The following is a 19,145-nucleotide window of genomic DNA, read 5'->3' as shown; positions in this document are numbered from 1 at the left end:
TTTGTTTTTGGTATCCCGTGAACTATTTTTTAAATAACATTATTATTTAATTTGTTTATTACAAACTAAATACAACTATTATTTTGAAATTAGTTCGCGGGATTCGAAGACAACATGATACGTAATCAAATGCAGTTGAGTTCGTTCCTTTACTTGCTGCCTTAACTTAGATTTTGAGAGAAATGTTACTCTGGGACACTGTAATTTCTGTGAATAGCAACATGGAAAATTCTTCACGTTCATATTTTCTGTTGTAGAATAACATTATCTATGATTGTGGTAAGTTGCATTTCATTATCTCGTTTCACTTACGAAAAACAAGCAAAAGAGAAATGGTAAATTTTGTATTATTTTTCGTATGTCAGGCTCTTAACCTAGATAAAAAAAAATTAAGGTTGCTAGGAACCGTTGCTGAATTCTTACAGCCATTCTTGCTGTGACCTCTCTCAATTGAATTGGATCACTTACGTTAGCTTTGATGAAGTAGTTCCTTTTTTTATTTTTGAAAGATTCTTCCACTGAAATTCTGATGAAGCATTGGATACAATAGCTTCTTGTATTGGCAAACTGCGTATAAGCTTGTGATTCTAAAGTTGTACATATATATAAAACAAGTAGTAGCATTACGTGTGCACCACGTGAGGAAGTTTGGTTTATATGGCGTCATATTTCAGTTAATATTGAAACCGGAAGTGGCTGATTTGTACTGCTTCCTGTTTCAGTAGAGATAATTAATTAGAGTAGAGATTGAATATATTCTTGGGACGCTTAATTGATTTGCGAAAATATCTTCTCGCCATCCATTAAGATCTCCCACTTCTGGTTTTAATGAGAGTTAAGAACGAAGGTGGTACATATTCTTACAACACTAAATCGATTAAAAAATATCCATTTTTCCTCTATGTAGATCAATATTAAAACCGGACGTGGTAGTGGAGTTCTACTACTTCCGGTTTTAGTAGAGTTAAGGATGTCATTGAAATTATTCTTGGGACGTTTATTCATTTGCAGAAAATCTCTTCTCGCTATCTGTTCCCGTTTCTTACTCTGTAGTGATAAGATCAAAACTGGAAATGGTTTATGAAGTTAAATGCTCATTTGTCGTTTTGTTTCTAATATTTAATCTTTTGAAGCAACCCTGTTCTTTTTTACATTCGTCAAATTAAGAACCATGTTGCGGGGCAGATAGAACCTGTCAGGGATCCACATGTGACCCGTGGGCCGTAGTTTGCCTGTCCTATTGATCTAGGAAATCAGTTTTGACAAGTGGACCCAAATGCTTTCTGTCGAAATGTAATGATTTCATCTGTCTGAGACATCGCATGGGAACGGAAAATCAGAAGAAAAGTAATTAATCACTAATCTCGGCGAATTTTTCACAAATATGAATGCGCTATCGTTGCTTATATAACGTGACGAATTCTGTATTTTAAGATGCCAAGTTTATATGTTTGTAGTCAAGAAAAGCTTATATGCTTGTGGTCAATCATTTCGACAATGGGATCTCTGAAACCACAAGTGCTAGAGGCGTGCCATTTTTGTTGGTCGATTCCAAATTTTGTGTAATTGCCAGTTCTCATTCAAATTTTCGAAGAAAGAAAAAAAAACTTTATTTTTCTATTTCACATTTCAGGCGTCGTTTTGACCCTATTAGTTTAATATTTCCATTAGGATGTTAAGATTGATCTGATGATGTAAATTTAATAGGGGATGATAGGAGAACAATAGAAAGAAATGCAGAGATTTTATTAAACGCTTGCAGGGACATGGGATTAGAAGTGAATGCAGAGAAAACTAAATACATGGAAGTGCGTCGGGACCGGAATACAGCAAATTATGGATGCGTTAAAATATTAAATAATACTTTTGATAAAGTGCATAGTTTCAAATATCTATGATCAATATTAAGAGAGGAAAATCATATTCACGAAGAAATTAAATGTCGACTAAAAGCAGGGAATTCGTGTTACTATTCGGTTCAAAATCTCTTGTCGTCGCGAATTCTGTCGAGGAATTTGAAGCTTAAAATATACAAAACGATAATCATGCCTGTTGTTCTGTATGGCTGCGAAACATGGTCACTTACTCTGAGGGAAGAATATAGACTGAAAGTATTTGAGAACAAGATCCTGAGACGAATATTCGGACCCAAGAGGAACGGGTATGGGGAATGGCGGAAACTTCATAATGAGGAACTACATAAGTTATATGGTTTACCCAACATTGTTAGGGTCGTCAAGTCTAGAAGGCTTAGGTTGGCGGGTCATGTAGCTACGATGGAAGAAAGTAGAAACGCTTTCAAAGTCTTGACTAGAAGACCAATCGGAAAAGGACCATTAGGAAGACCTAGGCGCAGATGGGAGGACAATATTAAGATAAATCTCGCAGAGATAGGAATACAAAGTAGAAACTGGATGCAGTTATCTAAGGATAGAAGTCAGTGGAGAGCTTTTGTGAACGCGGCATTGAACCTCCGGGTTCCATAGGCCATAGAGTTAGTTAGTTAGTTAAGATTGATACCCATGTGAAATGCAACCAGTAGATGAGCTATGTATAGCGGATTGATGGACATTTTAGGCGCTTTACTTTAATCTAAATGACAAACCTATTGCAAGCTGGAAACTTCGAAGGCTTGTGGACTCACAAGTAGGCGTACTCGGATATGGAATTATAACGAAAAAATATTTACATTTGGTATCATCTATAACTTATCCAAGTTTGCTACAAACTTCCCCTAACATTCTATATACAGTGAAACCTCTACTAACGGACACCTCTATAAAGCGGACACCTCCCATAACGGACATATTTTGTATTCCCCAAACACTGTAATAGGAAAAAAAAATATTGGCAAACCTCTTTAAAGCGGACACTCTCTAGTACGGACACGGAAAGTCTTCCTTGTCTTTTATAGGTATTATTTACCTCCATATTACGGACACTTTCTCTAGAAACAAGTTGTAAAGTGCAGTAAAAATACACTTTTAGTAAACCATACGTATGTCACCAAGGAAGAAAGTGTGGGTGTGACAACATTTTGCCTCCTCAACTGTCTGTTCAGCAACCCAGACGAAGTTTCACAACACTCTTATATCCTTTGCTTGCATTCCACTCCCACCCAACCTGTTTCAGAAACAAAAGTTGAAGAAGATTGACAGTTGCCCACTGTTTGGAATGACACATCATTCTACTGTCCCTCTGCAATCTCTAACTAAACAGATGACAAGTTTGGTATTTTTGACCACGGTACGCATATTGTCTTTTTTTTTTTTTTTTTAAGTCATTGCTGGACTGCAATTAACTCACAAATTAAAGCAACACACCGTAAACGTAGTAAGTAGCGATAAGTGTAAAGCGCAGAGAACTATAATTTTATTTCCATGTTGTACCTTGAATTGGGTGGCGCAAGATAATGCAGGTACAGTAACATTTTGGTAATATTCATAAATACGTGATTCATGCATTTTTTTTTCCTAATTGCATATTACCTTGTTTATTAATTTACGTAAGAAAATATCGAAACCTCTCTAAGGCGGACACCTCTCTATAGCGGACATTTTTTGATTCCCCACGGCTGTCCGCGTTAGAGAGGTTTCACTGTATTAAAATACTACATTTATATGTTTGTTTGTAGAATTCACTCCCTTTAAGAGCCTTCCTGTCCTTTACTTGTGTCCGTAAAGGGACTTGCACAGATATACTGAGAAGTGGAAGGAAGATTCACGCTCATATTAGAACTGTGCGCTGTGTAAATAGCGCAGATTCAGCTAGTATACTTAAAGTGTAATTAGATTTACTAGCCTTAGATGTCAAGTTAGTAAATTTCATTATAATATAAATCAGCTACTCGTCATTTTTTAATCTCAAGAAGGCAACAGTACTGATCTGTTGATTAACATAAATTTTCTTATATATTGTTTTACTGAATTTATTCATTTATGCACAACTTAGGATTTGCCGTTAACTGTGTAAAAAAAATCAAAGCAGATTTCAGGAGTTTAAGCATAATACACAGTTTCTCAGTACATGAGTTTCCAGTGTTTTATCAGAGAAGCTCATTGCAGGAATCCTTCACAAGTTTAAAAAAGAACATCATCAAAATTGTTGAATTTAAAACTGTGATCAAACTTACACAAAAGAGTTCAAAATGTTTTTATTAGAAATGAATTAATGCTAAGGTGAGTAACCCATTTCTGTTTAGAAAGATCACAGCAAGAGTGGTTGAAATAATTTAGTAACGCAGTTTAGATAAGGTGTTTATATATATATATATATATATATATATATATAATTAAACATTTATCTCCATATTCCTTTAAAGCAAGTACATAAATTATTATTTCTGGATTTTCTGAGGAATTTTTTTTTTCATTTTACCAACAAACAAGGCTTATTTTATTTAATCATGCATTGTTTACAGGACGAAGAGAACTAACTTTATTCACCTCTGTTTCTCGTAATACCAAATACTTAATTTTAAATATTTTGAGTGGCCCCGCGTAGCGTAGCGGTCCAGGGTTCGATTCCCGGTGGGGGCACTCGGTCGAAAAAGTGTAAAAAGCTTTTTCAGGCGAACCATCCTGAATGAAGTTTTCCGGTATTTTCCACATTCACACCAGGCAAATGCCGCGCTACCTAACTTATAGGTCCCAGGCCGCTTCCTTCCCCAATCCTTTCTTCCTTCCCTTTCCCCGAATAGTGTGCTCATACGTGACGGGCTAAATGGGCACAGATGTCGAAAGCCCAGAAATCTAAATCCTATATCTAAATATTTCGAAAGGTATCACGGCTTTCTCTTATCAGCAAATGTAGTAGGCACTCTTTAATCCGGGGTTTGGGACCACAGCTATACCAGATTAACAAATACCAGTATAGTTCTAACAGGAAAACCAAAGGTAAATTACACTAGATGAGAATGCAAACGATTAAAACGAATATTCTAAACCTGTGCAGACGATACAAATATTCTACTGTACAAAAATTTTCATCGTTTTTTATATCATAAACTAGGAAAATGTCTGTTCTTCGCACGGAGAAAATACGTTTCATTTTGGACATAAAGGGCTGAATTTTTATTTAAACTGCATCAGAAGTGTCACTGTTCGTCTCAGCGACCCCAAAAACAATGGATCCGACACTAATATCGATCATTGTTACATATTTCCCTCACTCACTACAAGTTTTAGGGCTGAATTTGTATTTAAACTGCATTGGAAGTGTCACTGTTCGTCTCAGCGACCCCGAAAACTATGGATTCAACAGTGATATCGGTAATTTTTATATATCTCCCCCTCCCCCAAGTTGCGTGGCTGAATTTGGATTTAAACGGCATCGGAAGTGTCACTGTTCGTCTCATCGATCCCCTTAAAATACGCATTCGACACTAATTTCGGTCACTTTCGATCACTATTAAATATCTCCCCCTCACCTATATTGCACCGTCGAAGTGAAATGATAAAAAGCATCCCAGGCACAAACCTTATCTATGGTGAAAATTTGATCGAGATCGGTCGAGTGGGTCAAGAGGTACGAAGTCACGAACATAGTGACTTTCATTTATTTAGATATAGATTGTCGAAGGACCAATATGGAAATCACACATTACAAAGATTCTGTTTTCGCCTTTCTCGAGACGAGTAATTATTTTTAGCTTTTGCTGTAACGAGGTTTGCATGCTTATGGTTACTAATTTTATTAGCACTTGAAGAACTCGTGTTAGGCTTAGAACATTTTGCAATGCACTACACTGCATATACACAGTTGTAATATTCTGTAATCCTGACACGTAACTCAGCAGAAGACAGGAAACGATTACTGAAATGAGAACAGACAGTTACTGTCAGCACTAAGCGAACTAAAAAAAAAACCCTGCCCCCGAAGGAAAAAAAAAAAAGGAGCAGCTTGATTGTTGCTGGATTACATAATGTGCCGAACCATAGGATTAAAATGTGTCTGGTAATGATAACAGGCGTCTGAAAACAAAATCAGCTACATGTAACTTTGAAAGTGCTGAAGGAAAGTCGTACTGCTTTTCGAGTTATTTAAAGTTCTTTTTTTATTTTATTTTATTTTATTTTATTTAAGAGGCGGAGAACTTTATATCGAAATGAAACACAGAAAAATGTTCTTAATATCCATGAGATTACGTTCATTTGACAGATAATTTTATGGCATTAATGTTTGAATATGATTTTGGGCATGTGGCCAACGTGGCTGGCGTACATGGCGTAATCTGGAGGTCCAATTTTCACACACTCTTCGCAGTAAATCAGGCTTATTTCGGCAATAACGCGTCGAATGTTGGCTTCCAAGTGCTCAATTGTTTCTGGTTTCTCGGCGTAAGCATGCGGCTTTACATATCCCCAGAGAAAATAATCTAATGGCGTCAAATTGCACGAACCAGGTGGCCGGTTAACAGATTCATTTCGTGAAATTAATCGTATAATTGTGGCGTGCGCTGTGAGGCATGTGGCGTCCTCCTGCTGAAACCACATGTCTGCAACATTAATGTCATTCAATTGAGGCACGAAAAAGTTAGTAATTCTGTCTCTGTATCGCTCACCGTTGACGAATTGATATATTTGGATCATCATCAAGACTACGTTCACACCATCAATCGCTTGTTGTGTCCGCACTGTAGGACATCTTACGGGATACGTATTATCGTTTAGAGTAAACGTATTGCGAAAACAATCCATAATTTCTCGAATTAATCGCTCTGATAGACGATTATGAGCACCGTAAAATACACGTAATACTCGATGAGTTGATCAAATTGAACCATCATGGTTTTCAAAATAAATTTGCACAGTTTGCAAACATTGCTCCGGCGTGAGTCTATTCAGGATGAATTGCCAAACTAGCCTCAAAACAACCGAGAACTAATATGAGCTGTCACAGAAAATAGTGTTGCCAGTTTATCGTCAACTATTTGAGGAAGGGTCGTATCTCAAAATCTCACTTTTTCAGACATAAAACAATCATAAAGAAAGAGGAAAATTATTATATATGCAGTAATTGATCATATATCCCACATAATTATTATCTGGAGTAGGTGACGAGTTATTACATATTCAGCTGTTTTCCTGTCTACCTAATTATTATTTCTTTTTTATGTCTGGAAAAATGATTTTGAGATACGACCCTTTGCCAGATAGTTGACGATATATATATATATATATATATATATATATATATATATATATATATATATATAGAGAGAGAGAGAGAGAGAGAGAGAGAGAGAGAGAGAGAGAGAGAGAGAATGAGAGAATAAGAGAATGAGAATGAATGAGAATTTGGATTTCTGGGCTTTCAGCATCAGCATCTGTGGCCATTCATTTAGCCTGTCACGTATGAGGGGTGACATCCCTCGGCGAGCACACTATCCGATGAAAGGAAAGAAAGAAAGGATTAGGGAAGGAAAGAAGCGGCCTGGGACCTGTATGCTAGGTACCATCCCGGCATTTGCTTGGCGTGAATGAAGAAAACCTCATTCAGGATGGCTGGCTTGAAAAAGCTTTTTACACTTTCTCGACCTAGTGTCCCCATCGGGAATCGAACGCGGGACCGCTCGTACCGAAGAAAGCGTTAGCGACTACTCTACGCTGGGCCACTGCTACAAAGGAACATGAAGTGAATAAAGTTAATTTAATTATGCATTGTTAACTAACTAAATACATAGTGAAATAGAATCCTTGTCTGTTCGTAAAAGGAAGATGGCTCTCCGAAATATCCAGGACTACAATTGAAGGGGCAATTTGGATAAGGACGTATCGACCTATTTCCGGTAAAATGAGATATACATATTTTCTGCAAGTTTGAGCATGTCCGTATGTGTCTAGGTGACGTTAAGGTAATATCTCTGCTCCGTAGCGAACGCATGTCTCCAAATTGAATATTGTGTGAATACGTTGATTAATTGGATAAGGGTGTTTGTTTGTCTGCTCTCCTGAAAAATTGAAGAATTGCTAGTTACGCCCTTTCCAAATTAACCCCTCAATTCATCTACTTGACTTAAGAGTCTTCATCCGGGCGAAATTAAAATACCGCTAATTTTACAGTAATTATGTGATATCTTCAAATAGATAAAATATCAAGAGCGCCTTAGGCAATATTATTTTACATGAGAAACCGTTATCACGACTCACTTATCTGCTTTCGATTTCGAGCCATTTTGAAAATCGGCATTTATTTTCGCGTTTCTAAACAGCTGAAAACGGAAAGCCACTAGGTGACTTGTGATAACGGTACCTCACACAAAATAATATTGTCTAGGCCGCTCTTGTTCCATATTTCAATTATCTTCTATCTATTTCAAGATATCACATAATTACTGTAAAATTAGCGGTATTTTAATTTCGCCGGGATGAAGACTCTTAAAGAAGTACGAGGTAAAAGTACTCCTTCCGTCGTTCCTGAACTAACTAGAAGGCTGTAATATATTTATTTTTTCAATCTAATAAAGTGTGATCGCCAAACTTACGAAGCTTCTGAGCTACGATAGTCATCCTACCGTGAGCTACTACAAGTTGTTTTTAATCTTACATTTGTTTATTGCCTATAAACTTACATTTCTAATAAATATGAAATCAAACTATCGAAGTTAGCAAATGCCTAATATACACACGAAAAACATAACGTTTAGCAAATGTCTAATACACACACGAAAACATAACGTTTAGCAAATGTCTAATAAACACACGAAAAACACAACGTGCACAACGCCATGCGTATACAATCAACTGTGAGATGAGGCTGACAATGGCGGTTGCGCAGGAGAAGCAAGTAGAATCCTCTCGTTAGCGTCAGCTCAGTGAATGAATCAAGGTTAGCCAACCGGTTAGCGTTAACGCGATCTATCGAAAATATATCCGCGATCTACTACTAGCTCGCGATCGGCGGTTTGGCGATCACTGATGTGCGTCAGTTTCTATCTTTAAATGAATATACAAAGTTTGTATGAAATATTGTTCTAATTGCGTCTTTGTAATTTAATTATTAAACAGGGAAAGAAGAGAAGTCATCAAAGGTTACAAAGAGGATAAAACCTTTGAAAATAAAGTCGATCAAATTGAAGAGAAACGTAATTCGAGATGACAGCGAAGATGAAGAAGAGGAGGAAGAAGAGGGTGATAATGAAAGTGAAGAAAATGAAGAGGAGGAGGACAAAGAGAATGAAGAACACGAAAAGGAGAAAGTGAATAATGAGAAAGAAGAAGAAGAGCCTGTGGAAGAACCGAAAAAGCCGGTTGACAATAAAAAGTTGGATAAAGTAGATAACAAGACAGATGACACAATTGAAAAATTGGAAACGGTTGTTGAGAAAGAGCCAGTAATTGAAAAGAAGACGGAAGTGACGTGGCGAGTGGAGAATAAAGAGAAAGAATGGAAAGCGGACGAACCGAAGATTGTCGAAAGAAAAACGGATCTTGTTGAACCGGAAACAACGAAACCGCCGGAAGAGAAAGAGCTATGTATGGGAACCAAGAGATTGAGGGTCACTTTCAAGGAAGATGATTCCCCAAGTTCTTTAGCGAAAACTCTGAAGGCGAACAAAGATCTGGGAATCCACATAGAGAAAGAGGACGGTGAGGAAGATGATGAGGATGATGAAGAGAATTTCATGGGCGAAGAGGATGAGGAGGAAATGCTGGAAGATGATGAAGAAGAACTAGAGGCAATGAGAGCGGATCTAGAGAAGCCCGAGAGTCTAAAATCGACGTTGGTGGGTATAAAGCCCTCAGAAGTGATGGAAAGTGATAGCGTGGATGAACCACCGACGTCTGTTCCCATGCCAACAGGCCCTACTAGTGGTAGCGTTCCTCCAACAAGTAGTGGTCCACCTCCGTTCCCATTCGGCACTCAGCAAGGTGGTGTTATATCTAGATTATTGCAACAACCGTTCCCGTCTTCTGGACCCAAATATTTTGGAACAGGGGATCCGGTTGCCCCGCGTGTTCCAGGCCCTTCTCCGTATTCAGGGCCGCAACCTGGACATATGCCACAGGGTAAAAGATTACCGTATCAGCCACCCCGACCAGGACCTATTCCTAATACACCTAATATACAAGGGATATATAGTGGATCTCGTGGTGGTCTTCGACCCATCCAAAGCAGCTCTCCGTTGTTGCGAATGAGGCACGCCGGACCACCACCGCCAACTACAGCTCATGTTCCTTCACCGCCATGTCCTCCAATAAACGCACCACCAATGTACCACGGAATAGATCCCTCTGCTCCTGTGCGCCCAGGCGATAACCTAGGACCAATTCGACCACAAGGTGGCTCTCCAAGTACAGCGACGCCTCCACACATTCCAATGGCCAATCCAATATCCAAAACACCACATACTCCCCCGCCCCCACCGTATTCTCGAGCCGGAATTTCTCCGTTGCAGCCCAATATAATGGGTATGCAACAACCGCCATCCCAACCTCCAGGGCCACCCCAAGGACCTCCGGTTCGTCCTCCGTATCCTTCTGCACCAACTACGAATACTATGGGCAACCATCTACAACCGACACCAAGAAACTTCCCATCTTATCAACCGCAGAATTATCACTATAACACATACCCACCACCTCCACCGCCAGCCACGGCAGCTGCTCCGATCGAGGAACCCGTATCGGTTTCCCCGACGTCGTATCAAGACTCTTCCTATTCCGATCAGTATTCCGATATGAGCAGTGGTGGAAATCTTCCGCGGAGTGACAGTGCGAGTGCTGGACCGTATGAAAGTGAGGCAAAAGGTGATGAAGAAGAAGAAAGTGGAGAGTTTGGGGGTCTAGTGTCCTATTTTTCAAGCCAGAGAGAAGAAGACTTGGACTCGTAGCATACAGCGTCCTTGGTGTAATTTAACCATAAAATGGTAGATTGCATCTTGTGTTTGTTCGTTCGTTTGTTTGTTTGTGAGAGTGTGTATATGAAAATGTATGGTGAGTGTGTGTGAGGGGCCTGTAAAATGCGAAAACAAATAAACTACAATAACAGAGAGAGGAATTGTGTATTATTTTTTGAAACGTTGAGAAGACAACAGAGTATAAGTTACTATATTTGATTCCTCATCTCTTAAAAAAAATAACAAAATATTAAGTGTTAATCAGTGTGTGCAGTTGAAATGACAGAACAAACAAAGAAAAAAAGAAGAAAACAGAAAAAATTAGCAAGAAAAGGGCTTGTATTTTGCAAGTTAAGTTTTTTGTGTCAGTGTATATATGTGTAAATAAATAAATAAATAAATAAAATAAATTCAACAATATTGAATGTCATAGTCACTTGTTTGGTAAAATAAAAGATTAACTAGAAAAAAGAACAGATAGCACAAGATTTTTTTTCTTCGAAATATACATGTGACTATGGTTTCAGACAAGAAATTGAACAGCGAAAATACAGTGATGTTATAATTGAAATCTGCGAAGAAAAAAATATGTATGAAAATATTAACATTTAAAATAATAATAATAATGATGAAAAACAAAAGCACTATAATAATAGGTCAGATGTCAGTAGAGCATTTTTTTTTTTTTTAATTATTATTATTATTTGCCAGTTTAGGAACATAATACAAGTTGTGAATTTTAATGTCATGTTACATATGTACTTGGCCATTACTAGTTCTAGAACTTCTTTCAATAGTAAAGAGAAAAAATATTTGATAAATAAAACAAAAATGGATACTACACAAGATATATATATATATTTGTAATCACTATATGATTTTTTAGTAAGCAGGATAAGTTTAATTTCCTCCCCCTTCCCTTTCTGGCTATTGAATATTTTATGCATTTAAATGCCACCAGCTGATCCTAAGGACCATTTTTTCATTAATAGATGTCGTAGTGAGATTTTATGTGGATGTTATGCAGCTTAATGTGCAGTTCTTAGGCATTTTCTATGCTCATATGTAACTGTTAAAACACACACACGTACACACAAACACCTACACAATATGAACATTATTGAAAACATGAGTTAAAAAAAAAAGCAAAATAACAGATTTATTTTCATTTGTTAATGTGTATCCAAGGTGCAATTAATGGTGAAGTTATTGTATGAAGTGTATGCAGACAAAGGAGGGTTTTATTTATTGAGATGTACATTTTGAATGCTATACCATGAGATGCAAATAGCGTGTTGACCAATGCAGGTAGCCTCTTATTGTTTTGATCTTATTATAATCTTAATAGTATAAACAATATTTATGTATGTATATATATATATATAAATATGAGTATATCTACATATATATTCGATTTATCTGCAGTGCAGTATTACCACCATAGGGTACTTTAGTGGTAAATAAATTCGTCGCAGTACCTTGATTAAGTTGTTCGTCCTGTTACCCTGTGCTGAATGGTTTCTTATTTTTCGTACATTAAATTTGAACTAAGTGTCCCATAGGTAATATGTATATATATGTTGTTCTTAGCCATAGATGTGCCAAAAATGGCTATTTTGTTAATTATGCAAGAAAAAAAATAAGGAAGTTAATGTTTTTAAACAACTGTTTTGGTTGATTACATCTAAGAAAATTTTAGGAAACATATTTTCCTATATTGGAGGTCAGGAATTAGCATCTTTTGAGGTCGATGGTATGTATTGTAATGAAGTTGTATCGGGTTGAAAATTATTGACTTCTGTTTGTGTTATAAATTCCACTAAAGCGTACTGCAGTTTTATGGTATATCGTTTACAGAACTTCAACAATAGCAAAAATAATAATTTTCAGTTCAGTGCTAGATTGTAAGTCAACCAAAGGAAAGGTAAGTTTTTCTCGTCCTGATATAAACCAGTTTTCAGTGTCTGTCATGACTCTTTTCTTTAATTCCCAGAGAAATGAATTTTATGTTAATTCATCCCGTCCAAAATTACTACCAGTAAGTTTACAATATAACTAGAATGGTTGGTTTTGGCCGATTGCACAAGAATTATGAAGGTACTTTTTTTTTTTTATTTTTTTTCCTACGTAGCATCACATTTTATATAAGTCAGGATCAATTAAGTTAAGAAAAAAAGAAATCCTATTGACCGAAATGTGAAAATTTTAAAACTAAAGACAGAAAAGTATGGGAAAGTTAGTTGTAAAAGGAACCTCTTTAGATACATAAAAATGCTTAGATTCTAATGACAATAAAAATTTTCGTTGTTTAATATTATAATAATTGTAGTAATATTACACTTATCACGTGTCACTAATATGGCGAAATTTCAAGCCTGAGAAAGTAAGTTCTGTATTACAAGGAACATTATATTTAGAAATTTCAACTGGTCGAATTATTTTTGTTTCTTTGGGTAACAGGCCTGCCAAGTCTTAATTGACGATTTGATAATTATGATAATTAAAAAAAAAAAAAAGAAAGAATACTATGTTTATTCATAATTGGTGAAATGATCAGCATTCACTGCAGATGGTTGTGCTGTTGTAACAAAACTGCCATTTTTTTAATGTATTATGAATTTGTTTTGCCACAACAAACTGGTCCATTATATTTGTTTGTAACTAAATTTACTAGCAGTTGTTATGGAAGCAAATATTTCTTACAATATGGATTCTACAAACGAAGCAATTCTTTCCTTAAGTGGAGGTACTGATTATTTTCAGAGACAAACATAGTAGCAGTTTTTCTTATTTTTTAAGTATAAAAAACTTCTTTATTAGCATAGAATTACAAAATATTGTGGAACAAAAAAAAGTTTGGGGACGTTGTTTATTGCCAAGAATTTGTTGCTCTTGTGTTTATAATTTGGCATATCTTAGGAAGAAAATACTAAGAGTTTCATATTATTTAGTAGCTATTAGAGTGCCTTTCTTTTCGGAAAATTTAAAAGATGGACTTGAAGGAAGACAATTAGTGTTAATCTTGAGGCAAATAACTGTTTTACAGTTATTTTCAGAAATCTTATCATATGTTACATACGTGGAAACGAAAAAATGTGTTAAAAATAACATAATTTTAAAATTCATAAAAGCAGTATTATACGGACAGTATTATTGACAACCACTGTCTGAAACTTTAGGATCTATTTTCGTATAGCACATAAACAGTGTTCGATTTATGAATTATTTTAAAAAGGGGCAAATGCCGTATTCTTTTCGAGAAAATTTTGCCACTTTTTAACGTCCATCCCTTAAATTAAGAATATTTACCTGATTGTAAACGCTGACCACCACCTTTTGTTTTTATAGTTCAAAAAATGCCCCTCGATTTAAAATCACCATCATTAGGGCCTGCAAAGTAGACACCCTTTATGAAAGCAATAGAAAGAAGTTGCGAAAAATAACACGTGAAGCCAGTTTTAGATCAAAGTTCAATCGAGGAATTGGAGGAGCATTGCGTGGAAGGGTCCTCAAACTTGGTGGAGTGTTGTTCAAACAGGCCAAAGTTTCCGCCAATGGCACATAACTTCCTCGCTTATTTCTAGCTGCTGCAGTAGCACCCCTAATTGTAAGTTGCCTTGCGTTATCCTTCTTTCTATCTGCCATCTGCCATCTCTCTTCTTGTGCTGGCTTGCAAATTTGTTAGAGATCTTCTTATACGTGATTGTCCTCCTTTTGATTATTTTCCTTGAGAAACTCTGTTGAATTATCAGTCTCCTTGTCAACTGAAACTTCTTTGGCACAATTCTTAGATTCTGTTCGTAGAGAAATATTAAGAACTGTGTTATTGTCTGCCAGTGCTCTGTGCGGTATATACTTCGATTTTTAATTGGTAGTGAAATATTGGTCAGGTAGCTTGGCCCTAGTGCATTTTGTACAATTTTAGGAAGCTTGGTCCTGCAGTACTTTCTACAGTGTCATTCTTGCACATAGGAAAGCCGCTTTTTGGTAACATTGTAATATCGGTACTAGTGCATTGAAAGCCTTCAGAAGGTGAATATTTTCCAAGCTTGCTTGATACAATATTGCCAAGTGAGTGTATCTTTTAATTGTAATGGATTTTTTGCTTTTATCAAAAACGAAATGCACACTTATTTCTCCACGATTATACCCTTTAGGCTAGAGGAAACTGGTGATCAACGAAAATAAATGGGAAATTAAATTTTTGAGCTCTCCCACCGGGAATTGAACTCTGGACCCACGTGCAGCAAAGGCACACGGGCTAACCACTCAAGGAAGGTTGTGGGATGGTTAAAATGAGCGGACTATTAGATATTTATTTCCGCCGACGGAGTATTTCTGTACAGCGTAGGGTACCTGTAGTTGTATTGTAAGTGTTTACAAATGCAGCATTACGAGTGTGAAACAATTACAAGAGAGCTGTAGGAAGTAGTATCAGTGCGAAAAGCACATTAAGGGACTTGTAAATACAACATACAAGCACTAATCTAACATACCTTAACCTATCTTACCCTACTCTATTCTGTAACACACGTTGGTGCGTTTTTTTTTTTTTTTTTTTTTTTTCGTCAGTACTCGTTTTTATGGCACGTCAATGTGTACCCAATTATTTGAGCATGCGCGAGGAAAGAATAGTAGAATCTCGTAGAGATTAATTTGAAGCAAGATTTCTTTTTAATACGATAATACGATAATCCTCTTAGCTAGATTAGACTTTTCCATCTTACGTAGTATTCGTGTATAAATGTTCGAAATGGCAGGTTAGATAAAACATCTATCTGTACAGGATCAAATATTAAAAACTATTTTTCGTTACTTGCTAATATTTCTTCTCTGATTATGTTCAGATAGATAATTCCATAGACACTATGGGCCTTATATGCAGAGTCGTTTTGACATGTGATTAGCGTCATACTAAAGGCCTGACTACTACAGGAAACATTGCCAAAACCGCGAATGTGCAAATTTTCACCTAAGTGCAGTTTCATGTTATTTGTGGCACAGATTCCAATACCAAAGTCCCATTTGTGAAATATGAGTGTATTAGAAGTTATCGTAAATTCCTAAAACGTGTACCTAAGTCTATATACTGATTTTTTTTTTGGGGGGGGGGGTAAGTTGAATATTAAAATGGTTATAACTCAAAGTCAAATTTAGTACATTCGCGATTTTGGCATTGGATCGACGATATGTTAGTCGAACTCTTTAGTATGGCAATAATCATGCGTCAGAACGACTCTGCATAAGGCCCTATATATTTAAATAGAAAAATCTGTGCCTATCTTTGCGTTATACCAAACTAGATCAATGAAATTTGATGCATAAAAATTACGTATACTAGTATGCGTTCCACCGTCTTAGTATCGTAATATGGATTCACTCTATGTGAGAATACTGGGAATACCTTTCATGACGTAAGCATACTAATAATGACTTTTCATGTGCTTCTGTGATAGCCACTACGCGGATAGTTCTGTCAGTGGGAATGAATCTGTTGAAGTTGATATTTTAATTCGAAAGCCATACTAAAGAAACTGGTACTACAGCATAGTGCTTTTCGTTTGTTGTCTTTGAGGCATTGGATGGAGATGGAACATTGCTTATAGCATTTGATGCAACTCCAAAATTATATATAATTCAGCATCATACACTTTCAGTCTTTAGTTTGATGAAATACTTGTTATAGTACATGGTGGAAAATACGGTCGTGTGTAAAAGAGACTAAGAAAGAATATTAAAGTGTTAATGTATAAGTTTACGGTCGTTTCTGCTAACGATTTTAAAAGTGATCAAAAATGTATTTAGAAATGTACTACTTATCGTAGAGTTGTAACAAACGGATCTAATAACATTTAAGTAAATAAATTACACAATCTGCACAATACTTCCAAAAATTTCCTCCCACTTCCTGTACAATATTTTAGGAACAGATTCCTTGCATCAAAATAAGAAAAATGTTCGTATGGAGCCGTGCTCAAAAGTGGACAGTTTCGGAGTTATTGGGTGCCGAAAACGTGAAACAAGTGAACTTTAAAGTTTATATTTCAACTACTATGAGGCCTATCGTAGCCGGGTCAAAACATCACTGAGGAACTGGTATGTGATGTATTCAAATATCAATGTTTAAACCCTTTCCGGATCTTAGGTTTTTGGGGCATGGTTCATACCTCATTCTCTTCAGAATGGAGCAGGCTTTCAAATGGTACCACTTACATGCCCACACCATATACCAGGAGAGGAAAAAAGTGATGTCAAAGGGAAACTTTTGAGGGAAAAACATTTTTTCACACTTTGGGCCCCTCTGGAATGGCCCTGTGTGAACGTAGAGATCTCAAAAATAATCTGATAAATAGTACTCGGTAGACTGAATGTGTGTGCCAAATTTCAAGTTTGTCTTGAATAGTAAGAGCGGGAGAAATTTTATCAAGAATCCCTACAATGCCCCAAATTAACGCAAAAGACCCTGATCTCAGGTAAAAAAAAAAATCATGAGACATCTTTATTTACCCTAGGACTATAATCCGCCAATCATTCTCTTCAGAATAGAACTGCCTTTCAGGCGGTACGACTCACGTGTCTCCATCATGTATCTGAAGTGGAAAAATCCCGAAGAAAAGGATTTTGGGGTTAAAATATCCCTTTTTTCAACTTTTTGCCCCTCTGGACCCCCCTATTTTAACACAGAGATCTGAAAAAAATCTGATAAATACTACTAGGTAGGCTGAATGTTTGTGCACAATTTCAATCTTCTAAGTTGAAAAGTAAGCCCGCCAAAAAAATATATACCGACAATGTCCCATATTCCCGTATACAGAAGGATATTTTGTAAAAAATTCCCTGAGACAGCCCTAATTACCCTAGGATCATGGTTTGCTCACCATTCTCTTCAGAATAGAACTGCCTTTCAGACGGTATCATATACGTGTCTCCATCATGTATCTGAGGCGTAAAAATAGTGAAAAGGGGGTTTTTTGGTAAATATATATTTATATATACCTTTTTTTTACCTTTTGTCCCCCCTGGACCCCCCTTCTGCTAACGCAGAAATCTGAAAAAAAATCTGGTAAATACTACTCGGTGGACTGAATGTTTGTGCAAAATTTCAATCTTCTACGTGCAAAAATGAGCCCGCCAAAAAATAATGAACATAGGCTTAATAAAAGAAAATATATTTTAAAATTATGACGTCATCACCTGACTCAGGAAGGTGTGAAACCATACGTAACGTCTTCTACAATGCCTCTGGACTTGAAAAAAAAAATAACCCGGACAAAAAAGCTCAAATAGGAGAGTTATAACGCAATGTACCATGAAACACCCGTATGGTACAAATTGTACCATAAGGTCCCGAAAGAGTTGAATGCTCCAGTATTTGGACACCAATTTTTAGAGAGGTAGGTAGAGAGTGATCAAGTACTCCCAAACAGCCTCCCTAAAAATTGGTGTGCAAGTACTGGAGCGTACTTAAACATGGATGTTTAGATAGTTCACATACCAGTTTCTCAATGATGTCTTGACCCGACTACGATCGGTCGTATAGTAGTGGAACTATGGGCCTTTAAATTTTTTTTACATTTTCGGCACCCTATAACTAGAGAACTATGCACTTACGACCATAGGTCCATATGAACGTTTTTCTTATTTTGTGAGGAATCTATTTCCAAAATATTGTAACACCTTGTGTATATATATATATATATATATATATATATATATATATATATATATATATATATATATATATATATGAAAATGTCTTTATTGAAGCGGGCGAGGCTGCTTTACCACCTAACCCTTACACCTGTACACACTTTGCAGCTAATACGTGTTTCAAGTGTTTAAATAGAAAACGGGGGACAGAGACTTATGTTACAATGAACGCTTACAACTTATCAAAACAATGCGCACAAAAACAAGATTGGCTTTTATTTTTCTCAGTTCATATCATCAAAAGCTAAGGTGATCAGAAATCCCATGTTAGCAAGGACTTTTTTTTTTTTTTTTTTTTTTTTTAATTTTCAAACGGGACACCTAAATGCCAAATATAAACAAAGTGTTCCGTAATTGTTATTCAAAATTCTGTGTACTGGACAGAGAAAAATCTACACTTTCTTGTTAAAATGACTACATATAGAGATATTTTGGTGACAATACATATTGGAAATTTTTAGGTCCGGCGTGGAACTGGAAATTATTCGGTATTACCTAATAAAACGCTACGCTATTTAGTATTATTACGATATTCGTATAACGATGCAAGTCTAATCGATTTATTTTCCTGAAATATCAATTTTTCATAATGGCT

General features: G+C 36.3%; 1 protein-coding gene across 4 annotated transcripts in view; it reads left to right on the top strand.

Moving 5' to 3' along the window:
• Positions 1 to 18,104, top strand: part of LOC145684285 (uncharacterized) — a 141,979-nt gene extending 123,875 nt beyond the window's left edge. For all 4 annotated transcript variants that reach the window (XM_081756434.1, XM_081756437.1, XM_081756435.1 and 1 more), the window contains exon 17: positions 9,009 to 18,104. In XM_081756434.1, coding sequence (XP_081612560.1) covers positions 9,009 to 10,834 — 1,826 coding nt within the window. In that variant the 3' untranslated portion in view covers positions 10,835 to 18,104. The remainder of the gene's footprint in view (positions 1 to 9,008) is intronic.
• Positions 18,105 to 19,145: the final 1,041 nt, after the last annotated feature.

Source organism: Thermobia domestica, chromosome 4 (assembly GCF_964235325.1).
Source record: "Thermobia domestica chromosome 4, izTheDome1.hap1.1, whole genome shotgun sequence".
NCBI lineage: Eukaryota > Metazoa > Arthropoda > Insecta > Zygentoma > Lepismatidae > Thermobia > Thermobia domestica.
This window is presented reverse-complemented; position numbering and strand designations above follow the sequence as displayed.